General features: G+C 38.2%; 1 protein-coding gene across 5 annotated transcripts in view; it reads left to right on the forward strand.

The window, feature by feature from the left end:
* LOC135084272 (protein pangolin, isoforms A/H/I/S) overlaps positions 1-22155 on the forward strand; it is a 175902-nt gene extending 153747 nt beyond the window's left edge. For 2 of the 5 annotated variants that reach the window (XM_063979060.1, XM_063979059.1), the window contains exons 5-12: positions 3711-3834; positions 4207-4303; positions 4700-4795; positions 5272-5406; positions 12893-13100; positions 14236-14401; positions 16281-16350; positions 18648-22155. In XM_063979060.1, coding sequence (XP_063835130.1) covers positions 3711-3834; positions 4207-4303; positions 4700-4795; positions 5272-5406; positions 12893-13100; positions 14236-14401; positions 16281-16350; positions 18648-19014 — 1263 coding nt within the window. In that variant the 3' untranslated portion in view covers positions 19015-22155. Of the gene's footprint in view, positions 1-3710; positions 3835-4206; positions 4304-4699; positions 4796-5271; positions 5407-12892; positions 13101-14235; positions 14402-15023; positions 15178-16280; positions 16351-18647 lie in introns of all 5 variants that reach the window. The other 3 variants (XM_063979061.1, XM_063979063.1, XM_063979062.1) reach the window with 3 other exon arrangements.
* Positions 22156-22738: the final 583 nt, after the last annotated feature.

Consider the following 22738-nt stretch of genomic DNA (forward strand, 5'->3'; position numbering starts at 1 on the left):
GTATATTTCGGAGTGCCTGTTTGTAAATCTGTGACTCCAAACTATACACGAATTTTGCGTACTGATCGTGTATAGTTTGGAGGAGCTTAGTAAAAAAAGTCATCTCCAAACTATACTCGATTAGTTTCTACTACACCACTTACACTTGACTAGAGTGTGTTTAGTTGATATTGATTTAGTAAAATTCAGTAAAATATGGAACTATATTTAAAATTACATTTATTTGATATTATTACATAAAATATTATTATTTTACTGAATCTATAATAAATCTAGATTTTTAAAACTATTGTAGGTAAGTGGTTTTTGAAATTAAATTGATTAGGTAGATTTCAAATTAAATAACAATTTAATTAATATGAGAGAGAGTGAGAGAAGAAAGTTCAACGCGCATTAAATACAATATTATGCGAGACTTTAAATGCTAGGTTTGTATTGTCGGCCGTTTGGTGTAGTGGTTCGAAGTGGTAGCGGGTTCGATTCCCGCACAGTACAAACATTTGTGTGCATGAACATATTTGTTTGTATTGGACTGGGTGTTTTCTATGTATAATAAGAATGTATTTACAAAAAAAGTATTTAATTATGTTTATATCCGTTGTCTAGTACCCATAGTACAAGCTTTGCTTAGTTTGGGACTAGAAGCGCAGTGTAAAATGTCTAAGGATATTTATTTATTATTTATTTTATTTATTAACTTTTATCTCAAGAACAAAATCATTTTGACATATTTCCATACCTACAATTGGTGAAATATCAGCCCCAAAACAAATATCTTTTCTATGGCAGAATAAGAAACACCAAAAAATCCTTTATCAAAACAATGACACGTGTCGTAAGATGATTCAATGTTTAAAGTAGACACGCAGATATGAATTAATCTATCTATATAAATAAAAATGAATTGATGTTCGTTAGTCTGATTAAAACTCGAGAACGGCTGGGCCGATTGAGCTGATTTTGGTTTTAAAATGTTTGTCGTAGTCCAGGGTAGGTCTAAACGGTGAGCAAATACGCGCGCGATATTGTTTTTCTGTAACAGACATAATTCCACGCGAGCGAAGCCGCGGGCGGAAAGCTAGTATGTAATAGAAAGAGAGGTCAATAAGTCAAAATGACTAGCATGCAACTACTCGCGTATAAATTGTAATCACGCACTTATTACAATACATACATGATTAGTCCGTATGCGTACTGGCGATGTATATTTTGGAGGAAGATAATTGACCTAAGTCACTACAAAGTATACGCGAGCAGTACGCAGCGTATGCGTAGGTACTGGTCGTGTATAGTTTGGAGGAGCTTAGTAAAAAAAGTCATATCCAAACTATACTCGATTAGTTTCACACCCTTGCGTTCTGGCTATGTATAGAATGGAAAGACGCGGCGGTAAGCATGTAATGTCGTCATAACGCGGACCCTCGTTAGGCGGTTCCGCCCCGTGTCCGGAGTGTCCGGATCGGACGCGTCCGGAAACCGGTAAGGATCTAATAGCGCGGCGAAAGGTTTTTTCTACATTTATTGTGTGTTTTGTGTGATGTGAATTATGATAATGTAATTGTGGAAAATTTAAAATGTAAAATTATTAGTTTGCGTTTCATACGTGTTTTCATTTTATTCCTTCACAATCAGTGAGCCAGTATCAATCTCTATTATGTATGTTTAGTTAAACGCATGTAGAAGCACTCCATTTTATTTTTAAAAGACAGAGCCCTCTTTTAAACATGGCCGCACTTCCGCTCAAAGAGCTAATCTGCATTAGCGCCTGCACAAAAGCCTCTCGTAAATAAAAGTGAAATTCTAAAGCGCGTGAAAACATCTTCAGGCCTTAAGTTCAGAAGTCACGACGCCACTGTTCCATATTTAAAAGAAACTAGACCAAAACTTCCAAGGTCGTAGAACGCAGCCGCGGACCTCCTACGCCACCCTCCCACGCACACACTCACCCACATGGTCGCCATGGCAACGCAGCATCCTAGCTTCCACGCCCCCTCCCGGGGGCGAACTCTCAAGATATTACGCCCTACTTCGTCCGCATTGGCGAACCAAAGGGGTGGAAGCGAGAGCTTAGTGTGCGTGCGTTTTAGGCTACAACGGAATTCCAATTTAGCGATCGACTGTCAAAATTGGAAAAAACTTAAAGCAGTTAGCGAATGCAAACTTGGAGTGCGCCATTCGCAACATTCAGCCGGCCGCTCGTTAACAAACCCATTCAATTCTGAAGTATTAGTCGATTGAGGGAGCTCTCGCGTCCTATCGCCGCGAGTTCCAATTAGCGACTGGGGTTGTCGCTTGAGTGGCGTGACGTCACGCTTTCATGCCGCAATAACTACCCACTTGGCGGTTCCTTCAATGGCCGCCACTCCACCTGGGCCTTCATTACGACTTCTCAATGTACATGCAAACCCTGAAAAGGCGAATCTACTAATTTAAAAACGCAACTTTTAACGAGTAAACTTGTTTAGCTAATAACCCTTCTAGTTTTAATAGCGAACTAATTGCGTGATTTAATTTTTGAAATTATTACGAGCTGTCAGTGGGACAAAGCGCGCGCGGGCCTCTTTTGTTTTTGCCGTCGCCATAGACAAATCTTATTATGGAAATATTTTCAAATTAAGACTCGCTGCTCCCGCATTATGTGTCTCGGCTGCCGTCATTGTCTATGGGCTCTTTTTGTTCGTCCTCGCATGTCGAGCTTTTTCGACCACCGTTTTGGTTATTTTTTCTCTTATTGTTTTTTTTTTAAGCTGTCCCGAGCGTGAATGGAGGGCTTTGTTTGTGCGTGTTTTATTATTAATTAGTGGGCCTCTTTGTTCGTGGTAATTATTGTCTTAATAAGCAGTTCCTGCTCTTCGAAATATGGACGAGTGGTGAAGGAATTGTCAGCTCCTTTCGTTTCTGAATAGTTTGAAATGATGCGGGGATTTTAAAACTGGTTCGTGGTACGCTCTCATTGTTGTTCGAAGTAGTTCAAAGCTAGTTATGTTGTGGCTTACTTACTTGAATTACCATTGGTATTGTGATTTTAAGTAGCTATAAGTAATTAGATGTAATTAATAATGCATAGTTTATTAGTTATTTATTTGAAGTTAAATGATGAATTGGTTTATTCTAGAAAGAAACTACTACGGTTTAGAAGTTTTTGAACAGTTTATCTTATGATATATTATATATAATATTTTAAGAAACTACTAAAAACTTAATATTTAACATTAATGTAGCACCGCCCTAACCCACGCAGATTATAATTAAAAAATACTATTAAACGACACGAACATTGCGCGATACTGGCGTTTATTTCGCATAATAAAGTGCTGAAAAGAAGTCCCGTTTAATTAGAGGTGAGACACTCGGCTCGGAAGTGCGGCGCGCCTGAATAGCCCTGCCCCACGTTGGGCGCCATTTTGCATAATTGGCGACGAGGAGCGCGGCACAAAATTTATACGACCCAGCCGCCAATTTACTTGCTAATGACGCGTTGTCTTCCCGTCGACTAGTTGGGCTTTCGGCTGTTTTCGGCCCTTTTCTTTCGGCACTGTTTACTTTACTCGTTGTTAGATTTTTCGAGCTTATACGAAAGTTTGCAGCTGTTTTTTTTCAGTTCTAGGATGTTTGTCTAGAGGTTTAAATATTCTGCATACTCTTATGAATTTTACTGAAATTTTTTTTTGCTTTGATTTAACTAATATTTGCCCTTTTCTTTGTTACAGGCGGGAAAGATGGGTCTTCCAGCCGGTGGTAGCCTGTCGCTGTTCTGTCCCGGTGGAGACCTAGGTCAGCCACCTCCAGCCCACATGGGCATCCCCCCGCCTTACCAGCTCGACTCTAAGCTCGGTAAGTTCTTATTGATATTATTAATTATTGACATGTAGTAATAGAGCCATCAGACACCAATAGCGACTCGTGAAGTCAGACACCTAAGGCTGTGATCTCAGTTGTTACAATTCACAGGATTAAGAAAAGTACTTAACGTAACTACCTCTCTTCTCTCTACATTATGTAAGGACAATAGGACATAATAACCAAAGATCAGTTTAGATGTCTTTAATTTTTAGTCTTTGCAGCATTTTAGTAAGCAATAATTTTGTATTGCATTTATTACATAAAATATCAATGTCGCTTAATAGAAAACAGTTTTGTTTTAATATTTATTTAGGTTTCCTGTGTTTATGTATGTACATTTTAATGAACCTTTTATTTCTTCAGCTGCTGGGCTGGCGCGGACCCCAATGTACCCTTTTCCCGGGGGCACGTACCCTTACCCCATGCTCAGTCCAGAGATGTCACAAGTAGCAGCCTCGTGGTAAGTCTCTATCTCTTTCTTTCTTTCTTTATTCAAAGTATAAATAATTTCTTGAATATTACTTTCCCCAACGGATTGGTATCTTTTAACTTAGGGAGACTGCTGACGCTTCTTAGAGCCTATGATAGGCCAAACAACTTGTATATCATAGACCAAGTATGACAGATGTGCTGGCGGATACACAGTAGAGTTAACAGCTCACCAGATCGTTTTGGTTGCAAAATCTGACCTTCTACAACTTCATAATATGTCACAGTATCAGTTAAATTCGCCATATGTACATTGAAAACGATCGTCTATCTCTTTTATCAAACTTTTTTTGCAAAATAGCATCTATACCACAGCGTTTAGCTTGATGTGCTGCTGTTTAAAATACTTCTTTGTCTGTTTGTCCAGGCATACTCCGAGCATGTACCCCATATCTTCGGCGGCCAGCGGCTTCCGGAGTCCATACCCCACCTCGCTGCCAATCCCAAGTTCTAGTCTGTCGAGGTATGTATCTAAATATCTTAAAAATAGTTCAAAATAATCAATAAGTTGGTCTTAGCACTCAGAGACACTTAAACGAATGCATCACAAATTCACAATAAAATTAGATTGGTAAAAGTCATAAAACTCCTTTATTTTCTGCAAATATGCTTTTAAACACGACTTACTGTTACTATAATCCTACCACTGCTTTGGGACATTAAATGGGCCAATGCTGAGAAGAAGCAAGTGTAAAGATGATATAATATGGGATTGGCACCACATAGTCACAAAATACACCAATATTCATGGTCGAAAAATGAGGACAAAAAAAGTAATTTATTCGCAGTGTAAAAAACAATACTTAATTGAAAATATAGATTCATCATTTGAATTTTTCTGACATTTGAATGTTTTCATTCATAAACATTTAATTAATGCTAGTTTACCACTCTGAGTGCCACAGTCTGACGCGCAAGTGTAAAAATGTCCCAACTCAGTTTTTGTGATTTTAGCGAACTATACCGGTTCTCGCCGACACTGGGTGGCGGCCTGGGACTGGGCTTAGGCCCAGCGCTGGTCCCCCCTCCCTCCTCCAAGGCTGACGTCGACTCCTACCAATCACGGTATGCGAGGTAAGTCAAGAATATCCAAGAACTATTAATCTTTCTTTTGCCACCGTTTGTGACTATCGGTCTGTCATAGTATTTATCCTTGAACCGGGATAAAAACTATCCTATGGTTTTATAACAAACATCTAAATCGGTTCAGTGTAGTAACAAACATCCATCCATATATCTTCACAAACCTTCACATTAAATAATATTAGAAGGATGACTACATTTAACACCAGCTCAATTTTGTACCAAAAATACTTAAAAGTCTCATTTTTTTTACTTCAAAAAATAATAACGGCCATAGCTTTTAGCAACCAAACTTAACCTAAACCCTCTAATTATTTCATTTTACCGAAATAATAACCACCTTTACACGTATAATGGCTCGTTACAATGTTAGTGCTTGCGCACGCGACGTCCATTGTTGCCGGCTACGCCCCCTGGTGGCGATGATCGTATCTCCTCGTGTCCACACCTAAGCTAGTTGGGTCCAGTTTGAACAAGGTGCTCGGTTTGGTCGCGTTGTGTGGGAAAATATACAGAAAGTCACTACAAAGTAGGTGGTAGTAGGTTGTTTCTCTGAAATAAACACACTGCAGACTACTTTAGGACGCCGCAATAAGCGTTTATCGCGCAGTTCTATACATCTTACGCGATAAACTCATACATTTGTCGTCTAAATTTATCGATAAGATTTGATGAATCCTAACAAGGCTGAACAAGGCTTTGTCCGGAAACCCACAGTTTCCTCCAATTTATAGCGAGTGACGGAGCACCGGGGTCTTTTTAGTGGGTATGCCTCGTCCTTCTGACTTGGTGAGCCTCACATAACCTACCTTGTCCCCGCAGGGTAGGTATGCGATTCAACGCATTTTTTCCCCGTAAAAAAAAGGCATCATGTAGCTTAAAATCGCTCATCATGACATCACATCTTTGGCTGTTTGCAATGTTGTGCAACAAATTGTGACATATTAAATAAAACTTACATTACCCCGTTTTGCAATATTGCCAATGTGGATTCACTGTCTATGCTATGCCATAATGTAAATGGGATGGGCCATTTCTTGACACGTCACTATACATAATACAAAAGGTTTTAATACCGATAAACATGTTAGAATCCAGGAGTTTCACCTGGACTTGGTAGAAACGGGAGATGCACCTGTCATGACTAATCTAAAACATTGTCTATAAAAATACAAATGTGACAAAAGTGCTGCCCAGAATGAAACGATATTGCATTTTGTTCCTCAGGCCAATACTAATTTGTAAACCGAAGCGCACTGAAATCTATCCCTGGAGTTAAGAGAAAAAAAGAGTTTTGTTTTGAATTATTTACATACAAAATATCATCGATGTATACGTACTATGCATTAGATTTCGCGATTGTGGCATTAAATAACACTTGCTATGTTGAACTTAACCATAATGCATCCGTACACGTTACTTTAGTGCGATTTAGATATTCTTTATAAACGATCTAGCGCTGTTTTAATTGTTTGGTAAGTTGAAAGAAATTCATTATTTCCAAAATAAAGCAAGAAGTTTTAGTTTTCTATACTTGCAAAAAATCAATTAATTGGTGTATTACACTCGATTATTGAATTTATTGTAAGCTAAAACTTCTTGCTCCATTTTGGAAATAATTAATTTTTGTCAAGTAACCAAACTACTGCAACAGCGCTTGATCGCTTATAAAGAATGTCGAAGTCGTACTAAAGTAAGGTGTACGGATGCAGTATGGTTAAGTTTAACATAGCGAGTGTTATTTAATGCCACAATCGCGAAATCTAATGCGTAGTACGTATACATCGATGATATTTTGTATGTAAATAATTCAAAACAAAACTCTTTTTTTCTCTTAACTCTAGGGATAGATTTCAGTGCGCTTCGGTTTACAAATTAGTATTGGCCTGAGGAACAAAATGCAATATCGTTTCATTCTGGGCAGCACTTGGTCCAACTTCCATTACATGGATTGGCACTGTCCTTTAAAAACTTTGACCAGTAGTCAATTTACATACACGTAGCTGTCAAAACCAAAATAAAATGATTGATGTATTTATCTTTGACAAAATCACTGCTACTACTAAAATGGTAATAAGTAATAATAACCCTCATTATCATGTAAGTAATAACAACTTAGTAAAACGTTTCAATAAACGCGCACGCGCAGCTATTGTTCGGCCACCCTTTACACGGGGTGGGTACATCACTGATCGTATCTTGTTTAGGGGTGCGAAAATATCGATAATAGGTGCTAAAAATATCGACATCCGTATCTTAAAACTACATTTGGAAATCAATTCAAAGCATAGATTGAAGCCTGCTGTGTTGAATTACAACGACATTAAAATCAAAAATAGTAAATTTTATTTCTTTAGATCTCCCTCTAATTACATTATTTTTATTTGTTAAAGCCTGGTCCGTGAGCACGTAGAATTTTGTCCAATGACCCCAAGCTACCCATCCTTATCGCTCGCGTGTAATTATATTGCTGTCGCGACTGTGCGACGGGCGCCCGCAGTGAGTGTGCGAGCGCGACAGCAACATAACATACGCGCGAGCGATAAGGATGGGTAGCTTGGGGTCATTGGACAAAATTCTACGTGCTCACGGACCAGGCTTTAATTACAATAATATACATCAAGTGTCTACTATCAAATGAACTATCGTGGTATTTCTTGAAAAAAAAAATTACAAGCCTTCGATAACATTGTCAAATTCAATATCGATATTTTCACATCCCTATTATTAGCGTATCATGATGCTATCACTGCCCCACCCTCTCCAGATCACAGATAAGGGGGTGGACAGATGTGACACAAAATCGCGTTATGCCTGTTTTTTAAATGTCAGATTTTAACGGTCTATTTGTTCTAAAATTGAAATTCGAACAAATGTCGACCAACCTGGGATTATCGCTAATCCTTTTTTTACTGCCCACGAGAGATTATTTAGGCATAATATACTGTTACTTAAGGTAAAATACCAATATAATATAAAATATTTTTAGGTAGTTCTATCAGTACCAGTATCATTTAGAATATTGCTATACTGAACCGTAAATTAACTATATTATTACCATTATCTTATTTGTTACTGTACTTTTTCGGAAAAATTGACACGCACATGCAATTATGAAAGTCCTCAAAAACGGTGAAAATTCATCAAAATGAACAAGAAAAAAATTTCAATAATTAGGCTGTCACCACAAAAGGCAGATTTCATACGAGCTGACCAAATGTATGCCAGCCTTTAGCCAAGGTCGTTGACCCTGTGGTAGGAGACCCGATTGTGTCCGAGAATTATGAGTTATGAGTAGTTAATTTAACCCAAAATCATAACAATAAAAATGACAGCGAAATTAGAAAAAAAAAATTGAAAGACAGTTTATCTGAGACTCCATGGTTAGAAATTGTTTATAGTTTTATATGTAATCTAATAACTAAATTCATGCCTGGACACTTCATCGTTGGGTTACTATTTACGATACACCCTGCATATTACGAACTGGATAAATAAGAAGTACCCTCACACGACAAGTAGCACTAAATATAATTTACAGTTCCTTGAAAAATAGTCCTTATTGCAACTAAAATAAGATACCACTGTTTAAATCGATACACCATCGCCCGTGCCTTCAAATATTTCCAGCAGCGTCATCATAATATCACATTATTGTCACCAAAACCACGTAATAGATAGTAGAACTCAAGTAAAGTGGTTAATGCGTTCCAAAACACATACTTGGCATACCTGTCAAGTTAACGAAATGAGTTCTGTGCGTGACTGTACGTAACGAACACGGTTTGACGCGCCGCGACTGTACCTCACTCAAAAATACATAATCACTGAGTGTGAAGGTGTGGTGTCAGTAACAGCGAGTAGGTACGATTTTAAGTAAAAAGTTAACCATTACAGTTTTTAATGATATCTATTTATTAATAGCTCCATCTATCTAGAGATCTCTATCTATTCTATATTATTTCGTATTCTTCTCTTATTCTTCTATCTTCTCTCTCTATTCTCTATCTATGTAGAGTCGCTAAGAAATTCGACCATTGGATATTTTTTTGCAGTAGCACTTACGTCACAAAATGTCATAATTTTTGCCGACTTGGAAAAAGAAAAATACAATCAAAATACTGAAATTGTTTTTTGTCATTATTAGGTGTTTTTAGTTTAAAAAATTTAAAATTCACTTAACTACGTTAAATTGTGTAGCTTTCTTAGTATTATGGTTCCTTTTGGCTTATTTACTGTGCTATAACAAGAAAAAAAAATTTATCTATACCTCCCGCTACAACCAGAGAACCCAATTCTCGCCATACATACAAGTCCAGGTACAATCATGTAAATAAGTTGAAGCTGGTGAAATTTAATTAAGATGATATATGAGACGCCGGGGTTAACGGGCCCGTGGCGTACTGTCAGCAAAACAGCTACCAGTTTATACATATTTTATTTTGAGATAAAAATCATTTTTGTGCGACACGCACGCGACACGAAAAAGGTATATAGGGTGTTGTCGAGTTCGTAATTGCATAATTTGATCAATTATGTATTTTAAAAGATTTTTCGGACTTACGTAGAAGACTATTACGGACATCAGGCGTCCTATTTATATCAAAAATGTACGATACTATACCTACTTAAAACCTAGTCTTATGTACTATCAAAATGTATTACAAATATTACCTAATTATTGCGTGTATTAAAATGTCCATAATTATGTTATTTAAAGTTTTAGTTCATATTCATGACGTGTCTTCTTTCATTGTATAAAATAACCCAGTTAGTAACCTGTTGTATCAGTAAAGCATTTTAAATGTGCGTCAATTTCGAAAATTAGCATCCTGTATAACTTGTATAAGTAAATATGTGACAAGGTTATATTTTTTCGAATGCGATTAATCGAGTGCCTGTTTTTGGAGTTTGATGAATCTTACTGTCAGTTTGTCTGATTTGTAAAATGTCTGCGAGATTTTATCCTGGACCTGTATGTTTATGACCTCAATATAATCGATAGTGACATAAGCTACCTGTGTATACAGGGTGTTACTTTTATATAAACTGAAATAAAAAATCTCAGCAGTGATCTCCTAATGTTGTAAATAATATTACGTAGTTTTTAAGTTCCTGTGGCTCTACAAGGGTTTTATAATCTATTTCAATTAATTCGAATAATTTTATAAATAACCCGATAAAATAGAAAATATTGCTCCAAAATATAAGTATTTCTTTAATAACAAATTTTAAGAATATAAAGGAACGACAAAAAAATTAAAATTACCCACTTTTTTCCTGTGCAAATAAATCATCCACCAACAGCACCGAGCATAAGTGATTCGTAGATAGCATCTCTGTCATCGCGCTGCCGACCGTACCTCGTAATTACCGCCACCGCATACCTCGTTGGTGCGCGCGCGCACACAATGTCCAGATTTTTCTTTTTCTCCATTCTTTTTTTATCTTTTCCCATTTTTAAAACCATCTCGCCGCAGGAAGTCGTATATTTAACATCGCCTCGCGTTCCACGAACTAATTTATAGTAGAACTCCGTATTAGTACTACTAACTCCAGTTATAACTGTGTGACATTCGACTTTATAGGTTTTCTATTTTGGAAGCATAGAATTTTGTAAGGGAAGTTGTTAGTCAGACGTCTTTTGTTTGTCGTTTTAGTGTTCTTGTGTTATTTTGGAATACTGTCATGTTGTAAAATTTATATCAATGTTGCGTTTGGTTTTAGTAACGTTCGGTCAAATTGTTGCCATGTGAGGGAAATTTTGTTTGTAGAAAACTCATCTTTGTTGTTTAAAAGTTAGGACTTAAAACGTTCTGGCCGTATATTCTAGACAATGTCAAGTCTTACAATACATTAAGCTCAAACGAATTTAGCCTCTATAGTCAAGTGCAGAGTGTTAAATTTCTCATGCCTACTTCAACAAGACCTACAGTTATCACGTTGAATCACTAAGTTCTGTGGCAAGCTTGTATTGTAACTCATACCCCGCTACTACATTTCAATCAACATGTGGCTGTTATTACGTTGCAGTACATTTTATATTTGTGTAGCAAATGACGTTCTCATCTGTCCACTGTACTCTAGTGATGGGAAAGGTGTCAATTTTACAGTCGACAATCGAAATATATTTTCAAAAATAAGTTTAATATCTGTTAGAAAACATTGGCGTTTATTTTTAATTTTTATGTGTTTTATGAGCTTCCTCGTTGCGGATGAAAAGAAAAAGAAAGAAAAGTTTTGTTAAATAGAACACTAGCCTATATATAAAAATAACCGTATATCTTTGCTAATGTAACGTGGCAATATTTTATTAGCAATAGAGAATTTACTACGTATTTAGATAACTAATTGCAAAACGAACTTGAATTTGAGAACGAGCTAACGGAAGAAAAATTACGTTTCTGTAGTATTTTATGTGGATCACGAACGAACGATTGATCATAGGCTAGTTAAGTCTCATTTTGTTAGTCTTGCGACAGATAAAATTAAAGTTCTTACTTTGAGTTTGACAAACGTCAAAAATCTGTCAAACTCTATACAAAAACACCGGTTATCGTTATAGTTACGGTCAAAGTTAGGTGGTGCAACTCAGCCATAGTCCCGTTAGCCGCCTGTACTAAGCTAAATATGCTTGTTACGAGTGGGCCACAATAGTCGAATTTCTGACTATAAAAAATCAGACAAATAAAAAAATCTAATCAAAAAACGCAACTGCCCATCCCTATTCAGTTGAAACTCACGCGCACCGGAAACGGCGCGTCTATGCGCGAGCGCAGCCGGACGCGGTTGTTTACTGCCGTCGCTGCGACTTGTTAGCATCGATCTGGGATCATCGGATTTATCGAATCCAGTACGGTTAGCAGTTGACGTGTTAATGACATTCACAAGGACGTGTTTAACACGGTTGATTTTTTCTACACTAATGTTATAAAGATCGATTGGTAGCGGCCTGCGTCCAGCGCTTCAATGCTACCTTTATGATGTCATCGATCCACCTTGTGGGTGGAAGTCCCACGCTCAACATGGAAAGCATTAGGGGAGGCCTATACATTTCGGCAACGTAAAGATAAATCTTCGGGGATAATCTACGTTTTAATGTCATCAGAAACTAATGTCATTTAATAGGCGATGTCAGTTACCAATACTAAATAATAATATGGTCTTTAGACGACTTTTTAGCGTATAAATAATGCACTATTAACGTTTTATTCGACATTCAAGGAAGAAAAAAATTACACACATTGGGTGTGTTTGGCGGAAAATAGCACTTGGAAGCGCTTATAAGCAAAATGGTGATCGCTAAGCCGTAAGCGCTGTCACTGTTAAAAAAATGAATGAAACACGTCACTATTGAAGTTAGCAAACGTGTCCTCGCCGAAAACTACCGTTGCGATCGCTATTTTGACACCCTTTATTAACCCATTCATAATTTTGGCACACAAATCGCTAATTTAGTAATTAAAACTAATTACAGATCACTAGAAAAAGGCAGCAGCAGTTCAGCGAGCGACAAGCCGTCTGAGAGTACAGCCAGCACCAACAACAAGGAGCAGAACAAAAAGCCCCACATAAAGAAACCCCTCAACGCTTTCATGCTGTACATGAAGGAAATGCGGGCGAAAGTCGTGGCCGAGTGTACCTTGAAGGAATCGGCCGCCATCAACCAAATATTAGGCAGACGGGTGAGTATTTTTTCTAATTTTTTACGCAGACTGTACTTTTTTATTTCATATTTGAGTTAAATTTTTATTTTTGGCCATTTTTTTGTAATTAAAAAAAATTATAATAACGTACTCAAAAATTGGGTCGAAGTTAAATCTGATTCGAATCAAATTCCAAGTGTTGAATTTCGAGACGTTAAAAATTATTTTAATAAATCAAAACTTTTTTTGTCAACGCTACTATCGAGTCAAATGTCAAAGTGATTACTATTTCCGATTTAAATGTTTATAATTTACAATGTTTCGTTTTCATTGTTAATCTTGAAGGAATGTTGACAGTTTATGGCACACAATAGCGACATCTGCAGTCTAACTAGTGCTGAATATTAAACGGTTAACGATCTACCGAGAATCGAACCCGCGCGTTTCGTAGAACCGATCTCATTCCAGCAAGAGTAACAAGTCAACCCTACCAATAGTTCAATTAAGTTTTATCCCGTTTCGTGAATTCCCGATTGGGGCAATCAGTTTTATTGGCAACAAAAATACGTTTTAATTTGTTTTGAAGATACGAGCTTCGGTTACTAAGTGCGAATAAAATTAAATATACTTGAGACTTCAATTTAAAATTTATTTGCTCACTAAGTGTATATTATAAGTCTTATCACTAGTACAATAGGTGCTTATAACATAGTTACCTAGTTAAGGTATTGCAAATTATGGAAGGCTACATTATACATAATATATTTATTTTCTACTTACTTTGTCTCTAAGCCGTTTTTTGCTAGCCTCAACGTGATATGTCTATCATCGCGATTCAATTTGTATGACTAATGACCGTCGGAGCAACGTTAACAGATAACTCAGATGACACGACGCTCCGTGTTTAATAAATGATCGGATCAACGTGTCAAAGGTCAAAAGTTTTCACCTGTAACAGGCCATTGTGTTTAGAAAGCAGTCTTCCTATATACATACATCAGTAGAGCTATGTTTAGTCCAAAATACACCTATGGAAAGTGGACTTTTTTAAAACTTTTTTTTTGATACCAATAAAAAACTAAAAGTCCCAATCGAGATTGCACGAAACGGGCTCACACCGAGGGACGATGTGTGGTCGCCGTGTCAGTTGGTAACGCAATATCCCATAATACAGTGGCACTCGTTGAGCCGCGAGGAGCAGGCAAAGTACTATGAGAAAGCGAGACAGGAGAGGCAGCTCCATATGCAGCTATACCCCGGCTGGAGTGCGCGCGACAACTACGGTTACGGGTCCAAAAAGAAAAAGCGGAAAAAGGACCGCAGTCCAGCCGAGCTGGGAGGTATTGGACCCTAGGATCTTCCCGACACGAGGGCTGGGCCACGTCGACGCTTTTGTACACTCGCTTCACCCCACCGTCCCCTCCCGTCGCCCGGCACCAAGACTCCCCGCACTAATCCTACGGAGACTCTTGGCTGCGGGACTAACCGACCGGCTTGTCACTAACTGAGCAATCCCCGTCTGTCCTGTATGTGAGTGTGCGTGTGTGCGTGTTCTCGACTCTTATGTACCCTCTGTACCGCGTTTCTGTGCTAGAAAAGCGGCTGGAACCTTCTAAGTCGGAGTAGCAGCGCGGGACGGAGGCTTCGGCGCGCCGACCGCCGCCCCGCGCCTCGTTGTTCGTGTTTGTGTACTTAGTCGTCGAGTGACCTTGTTGTACTCGTACACCCTAACACCCCTATCGGAAACTATATTGGTTTGTTATATGTTACGAGCCGCGACTCCAATGACCGCAGAATAGGTTCTGTGAGGAACACCCCAATTGGCCATTCTCATAGGAACAAAATTTTATATCGAGCTCACGCGGGCTGTTTTTCTAGCACCGGCGTTAGGGACGCGTCGTCCACGGCACGACCACGGTCGAATGCATTTTCTTTTGTTTCCATATTGCGGCGGTTGTGTAGTGGCACGCACTCGGCCGCGAGGAGCAAGCCAAGTATTACGAGTTGGCGCGGCGCGAGCGCCAGCTGCATATGCAGCTCTATCCCGATTGGTCGTCTAGGGCTAATACGCAAAGGGGCAAGAAGAGGAAGCGAAAACAGGAGACAACCGATGGAGGTACTGCCTTTCTCTCCGTCGAGCTGCGCCCGCTTTCGAGTCCCTCCCATCTCGGCCGCCGCTGGCCGGAGCAACGGACGTCTCCGCTCATTAAAAAATGAGGTCAATTAATTAAGGATTAACAGGAGACGCTCGTTGCTCCCTCCCCGCACCTATCCCTCCCCGCGGGAGTTCAATTGCTTTGAACTCTGAACGAACGATATTGCCGAATGTCAGTGGTTGGGGTACAGGTTGTAGACTACCAGTATTTTGTTTTATATTTATCGCATTTATTTATTTTCCTTTTGTTTTGTTGATACGACGCTATCGAGACACCCTGTGTGGCGCTCCGAAGGTTGTCCCGGTTTTTGGCTTGCCACTTGCCCGGGCGCGTGCATGGCCGGGCTGCTTCGAGCTAGGCTCGCGGGACGCCGGGACCGCTTCCCGCGGGCGCTGGGACAGCCTTCGCGCGGCGATCGGATGCATGGGGCTCGCGCAGGGACCGCAGCACTCCTCGGCTACTGTTGCGGTGTTCAATGATTCTGGCCAAAGAACTTGTTTATTTTGATTCCGGAGAACCTATTCTGCTTAAATTTTGCTTATAAGCGTCATCTTTATTTGTGGTTTTGTTTTCCGATAGCAGTATACCGTAGTTAGTTTTATTTTCGAAAGTTATGCGTGTAGTATGTTATTTTAAAACCAATGTTTTTTCCGTTCTGATCCCGTTCATTTTCCCTCTCCCGCATGGTACTAACATGATAAGGGGGTTTTGGGTGCATGGCTTTTTCGTAGTGAGTAGTTGTATTTGTGATTATTTTAAGACGCTTCAAATATGATTTCCGGTAAATTATTTTTCGCTGATGACATTCGCAATCTTTCTTTGGATCATAGACGCAGAAATGTTTACTAGACATCATATTTATTAGCAACATTCAAAGTTAACTTTATTCTGATTAATTTTGCAAGATTTTGATTTGCCAAAGTACTTAATTCCAAAAGTAAAAAATCTATTAAAGCTCAAATTAATTTATTTTTCAATCCAGCAGAAGAATTATCAATTTATGTTAACTGTGTTTGCGAAATTTTGATGGGTGTATTCTAACGAATTTCCAACGCACTTTCAGGAAATAATTTGAAGAAGTGTCGAGCGAGGTACGGCCTCGACCAACAGAACCAATGGTGCAAGCCTTGCAGGTGGGTCTTCCCTTTTTCTTTTTTATTTGTTTTCGCTTTTAAAGTCTTCGATCTCGGTACCACCAACCAGCGGTGCAGCTGGTGCACTGCTGGTTGACAACCATTATTGTTTCTATGTGGAAAGACTTGGCTTATCTTTAGTAACTATACCATCGACTTTCCAAGAGGAGCCTGGTCGTTTAATGTTTATTTTAGCATTATTTTTTCAAATTCTTTTTGTAGTTGTTGTGATTTTTGTTTATTACTTGTTTTTGGTTTACTTACGCTCTGTTAAAGAGCTATTAGAATAAGAACTTCATTAGTTCAAGTGCAGTCGATTCAGAAAATGTGTCTTTTCACAAAGAAATAAATTTCGATTTAGTATCATCACGGATTTTTTTGAAAGTAGTCCAAGTGTGGAGGCGTAGTGACAATAGGCTTAGAAGAATAGTCGAAATAGTGGTCAGAGAAAGGGCAATCATTTGTCGACGAAAAAAGCTTTCAAAAAAATCTTGACACATTTTCTGAATTGCACTCGCTTTTTCTTTGAATTATTGATGAATTTAGCGAAACTGTTATAAATGTAAAGGTATACGTATACTTATGGACATGTTTTTTTCACTCATGATTGCCGCTTCTCACGGATCGATGCTGCATTCGGCTGGCACTATTGGTGAATTTGTAAAATCGGTTTGCTCCTTTATTTTGATTGAATCGCCAAACGCTATTCGATTCGACAATCCTGTTGTTTTATCTTCAACTACTATCTCTTTTACATCTTCATTATCTTCAACCAATTGTTTATCATCATTAATTTCATTTACTATCCCAATTTTGTCCCAAATTCTTCTTTTTCTCCAATTCAAAATTCAAACCCAAAAATCTGCCTCAAAATCTTCCTGCCCCCAAAACCAAAGCCCCCTACCGTACTTCCTGGGCTACAGCCCCGAGTCGAGTAGCGTTATGGTGTCGGGGGGGCTGGGACTGCTGCGGCCGGAGCCGACGACGCCGCTGTCGGCCGCAAGCCTGGTCGCTAGCTCCCAGGAGCCGACGTACGTCAACCTCTAGTGCCGGCGCCCCGCCGCCGGAGAACACACGGTCAGTCGCGAGAGTGATGATGATGATGCGTGATGAAGTGTTGGAATGTCAGGAGATGATGAGGCGATAGCGTGATGTTGCGAAATTTATACGACCTTTTGTAAATCTGCCAAGGTATTTGATGATTGACAAATACTGGTTTGTTTCGTTGCTCTTGGTGTATAATTTTTCTGCAAGATAAAAGAGTTAAGAATACGATTTATAGCGCCAAATACTTCTACAATATGGAAAGTTTGAGAGGCAAAAGTGTAAAACGACAACTAATTCCAAAAATTACACTTAAAGTGCAAAGATATACTATCATGTTTTGCGGCATTATGCTATAAAGCCTTCTGAATCTCTGACATTCCAATTAACTGGTCGCTGTAGGTTTTGCGATATTGGTGTTGATGATAGTGCAGTTGAACTCTAGAACTTAAAATCGAACTAGACAAATTTTACATTATTCGCTCGATCAATTTTGCTTACGGTAAGCGATAATTGATGTTGTAAGTTCTTTTGCAAGTACAACGTAAACTAAGATATTGTTGATGTTAAATTATTGTAAAGTTGACATTTCCTTTTGCACTTTTTTTCAGCTCAAAAATTCTACATTATTTCGATAATATGCAGAAAATAGTCAAAGAGTTATAGGAAGATTTCTATAGAAGTTAATACAAAGTATTTGGGCCAAAATGTTTTGATTGAGATTGATGGCTAATACTATCACAGCACCAACATCAATTAAACCGATGACGAATTGCGTATGAATGGATTGTTCGTTGATGTCATCTAGGTCTTGAATGTGTTTTATGTTGTCGTAGTAGGTAGTAAGCTTTTGTTTTTATCTAGGTTTTGTTTATCGAAAAAAATCGATTGTAACGCTTGCGTCGTTTTTTTTTTGTTTTCTTTCATCGTTATTTCGACGACTTCTTCAGTAACTCAGCATGAGTGTATCTTTATTTTCGTTTTCGAGTGTTTTTATTTTTAACAATTTCATCGCATGGAGTTTTTTTAACACGTTCATTTGGTTTTTCGCTATTTTCGTTTGTACGTAGGTTAGTTTTAATCGTTTATAGACTTTATAAGTTTTCTTTTGTCTTATATAATTTTTTGTTTATTGATTTTTGATGCGTAGCGTTTGTATTTGTCGTGTATTTATACGTTAATGCATGAGAAAAGACAGCGGGCCAAACACCGCTCCCTGCAGTGCACCCAACTAAAATTGTGTCTATTCGCAGGCGGAAGAAGAAGTGCGTACGATACATGGAAGCCCTGGCAGCAGCGGCGGGGACCGTGCCCCTTCCGATGGCGACGCCCCAGTCGCCATGTTCTGAGGAGGACGTGAAGCTGGAGGAGATGTCGGACGCCTCGAGCGACGGCGATGCCGACACGCCGCTCAATTCCGCATCGAGTCCGGGCGGGCTGAGCGCACTATCGTCGCTGGCGTCGCCGGCGTCGGAGCCCCCGCCCGCGCCCCCCCGCCACCCCGTAGGAACCAACCCCCGCGACGCAAATAACCCGCTGTCCGTCGGGCAGCTCACCTCTCAATCCTGGCCGCGCGCCGCCCAGTCGCGGCCAGGCCACGAAGTCATATCCGTCTCGTAGTGACGGCGCTGCTACCACGCGACCCTCCGCGTCCCGGCTTTAGCTTGAAAGACTATAGTTAAAGAACCGGGCTTTCCCCTGGCCTTGATCCGCTCAAACCCCGCCCGGTACAGACAGAGCGCGCTCTGAGCGGATGATCGCCAACGCGACTAGTGTATTTCGCGCCATCTAGCGAACGCGTCCGGAAGCGAGTCGTGTCGGTTGTGATAGCGGTACCATGCGAACAAGAACTTTCAACGATTCGGTAGTGGACACTACCTCCTTGGCGCGATGTTATTCGGGTGCTACTGCACGCAGATCGGGATACCGACATTTTTGTGTACTATTTAGTTTAGTTTCCCGTTGCTCAAAAACAGGTTTCCATACGATCCTAATGTCGGACTCATCTCTGTAATGGCCTAACATTTCGTTGTTGTTGTATTGGCATCACCAAATGTGCGGTATTTCGGTCGACGTGCGTTTATCATAAGGGAATGTTACATTTGTTTTACAAGCTTACCATGGAATTTAAGTCTAATTTAGCCCCTAATGGGATTCCCTTGGAACGAAGTTTGAAACAGTCGCCTGTCACAATGATCTCAAAATTACGAGTCCAAATCAAGTCATTTAACTTGCATTTTTATGTTAACCGTACTTTTGATATCCAAATTTTATTAAGACATTTTCTTTAACCAATTGTGGGATGATTTTCGTTGTTTTTACACTTGTATTTGATAAACTATACAATTATAGCGCAACTGAAATCGATTGGTATTTTTGCAACAAGTGCCTACATTGTCTTGATAGAAAAGCTAGGTTATCCTTACAGTGCCATACAAGTTGTATAGATTGGCCAAATTAACTTGAACCTTAATGTTTGGATATTAAAAATATGGCCCACGGTCCAGTGGAGATAGTCATGACTTTATTCTAGCCATCGATACATAAGAAATTCAGTATTTATTTTTAATTGTGATGGAGTGAATGTTCTTTGTTTCGCCGAATTCTGTTCGGGATGTCCAAAGTTACTAATTTACCGGCATACCGAATAATTTTGGAGTATTATCGACAATGTATTCGGTATACGACATACATACAATTTCGAATTCCAACCGAATTCGGCGAAATTTAAAAAATCAGCGCATCACTATTTCATCTTAGTCCCATTGGTAACTTTTAAATTGTCAAAAATCGTCTTGATCTTGCACAAAAACTGACACACGGTTTCTTTCAAATTAAAAGACACCAACCCTACCATTAATTAGGCAATTAGGCTCTGTTGCTCTCTCAATACGGACTATAATTCTTGCATTTTATTCACGAGTTCCGTTTTCATATGGCGTCAAAATGGAATCTTCTTTTGAGTGTTTTTATGTCATATTAAAATGTAACTGCGCGTCTTATAACGGCCTGCACCATAGGTTCCAGTAGCATTAGTGACGTTTTAGTTCTTAAAATTTTCCCTTCGGACTCGGTTTTGTATAAAGTTAATGTTAAGACGCGCCGAAGGGAAAAATGTATTGTCCGTTGTGCGGAAACCATTTAGACTGTCGTAGGATACTTTAGGCGCGTCAACGAGTGACATCATTATCTACAGATGGTGTACCGATCTGCCCTTTTTATACGTAGTTGTTGTTGTACTGTTGACCCATGGATTTGTTCATAGAAAATTATATGCGTTTAGCGCCATCTATCGGTCGACAAACACATTACTTGTTAAACATGTACTTTCAAATTGCATGAAAATATTTTTCTTTGTTGTTGCGTTTTCTCAGTTTTGTTGTACAAAATGCTTATTGCGGTTTTTATTCTTCGTAGTTGTTTTATCAGAAGGTCAGTAAAGGGCATTTTGGCACAGCGTCAGCCTTTGTATATGTGTAAGTACATACATAATGTAAATGTATAAAATATAGGCTTAATCTAACTGTGTCATATTAGAGTTTAAGTGTACTATTCTACTTACTATACATTACTATATAAAAAGAAATTTAAAGAAATATTAGTTGAATACTGACTCAAAAACGAAATTATATCAAATGTCTGGTTGATTCTAATTTTTTATTGGTTCGGCAACCCCCAGAGTATAAAGGACTGGAAATTGTATGTAAATAAATTTGTAATTCATGAATAAATATTTAGAAGATTTTGGTATAAAAAATATTGCATTTATATTATTATAAAAGTGACTAGCCCTCGGATAGTTCTCGGATGGTTTGTTTTATTCGACGCGTCTTTTTGTTAATTACTTTTTATTGTTATTATTAAGATTTTTAACGTTGTTGAATGCAATATCGATACCCATGACTTAAATTGAAACAATTGTGTCTGTCGATTCGAGTATTTGATGATTTAACTGCAATTTTATCGCAAAAATAATGTATTGACAAACGCGCACGTAATATCAATGATAATATCTTTTACAATGACCAACTTGAATGTTATAAAAACGAATCGGTCGTTCGATTTTGCATGAAATCTTACTTTGTGCAATAATGACTAAATATGGGTACTGTATAGTCTTCTTAATGTACATTAGAAGTTTCTTAAAATTATTTTTTAAGTCTATTTTCGAGAGGAAATTATTGGGTTTAATTTTTTTTTGTCTAAATGGAAATTTAGTTTCATTATTTTATATTTTCTTGACAGTAAAATAGGTGAACCCGTGCCAAAACCATCTAGGAATCTACAGGTAGCCAGGGATTCATGAATTGCCTTCACAAATATAGGAACTCATTTTAAAATATTGTTGCGCAAGTGTTTTTTTTTAGTTTTATCAACGAATGAGCTTTTCTGCATGATTCTAACAAAGCATCAATTCTTTTATTTATTTTTTCATGTCGCAAAAGATTCTTCCTCGCTTTGTGAAGTCAGTAAATGATTTAGTGGACAGTAAAATAATGATATATTCTGTGCCAAATTTAAATATATTGTGAACAGTGCTGTATTCAATGATATAGCGTACCTCTGACGGTCTTATGTTAATAGATTTTATAGGTTGTTTTTTATTGTTAAGCTGGTAAAGACAGATGGCTCTTCACTAGAGTTATTATTATTTTTTTGTAGAAAAATTGTCAAATTAGAAAAACTCAATTATTAGGTCTGCTCCCGTGTCTTGTGTTCAGTTGAACGAATATTATTTTAATAAACAACTTAAAAATTGTACATGACTGTTTTATTTTTCACTACAATACATGCACCTAACTAAGTGTTATTGTTGAATATTTGTCTTTCATAACCCACATCATCAAAGGTGTGACATAGTAAAACAAAAGAATTGATTAAAAAAACGTTTATTACTTTTTTAAGTATTAAAGCTTTAGCCAATGTTATAGACAAAATTCTAAAGTACTACACACAGACCAAGCTTCTAATCTGTTCCTAAAACTAGAACAAAATATACATAAACCAAAAGTAAATTAAATGTCAACAATTTTCGTGAACGTCAGAATGGCGGGTGTATGGTCACAGAATTGAATAATATAAATATGAATTTTTAATACCTGAGATGTACCTTGGTGTACCTTTAGTTATTAATTTTGTACCTCCCTAAAACGGGAACCAACCTGATATCAGGTTGGCGGGTGTATGCTGAAATTGGACGAAACAGGTAAGTTATGGTTTTCTTATATTTATCATTATTTAGTACCTCAGATGTACCTCACAAATATATTATTATAAACCAAATGCGACGAATAATTACTGAGAAAATCGATACGAAAAATTTGATGTCCACCATTTTTTTGAT

The sequence above is a fragment of the Ostrinia nubilalis genome, chromosome 25, assembly GCF_963855985.1.
Source record: "Ostrinia nubilalis chromosome 25, ilOstNubi1.1, whole genome shotgun sequence".
NCBI lineage: Eukaryota > Metazoa > Arthropoda > Insecta > Lepidoptera > Crambidae > Ostrinia > Ostrinia nubilalis.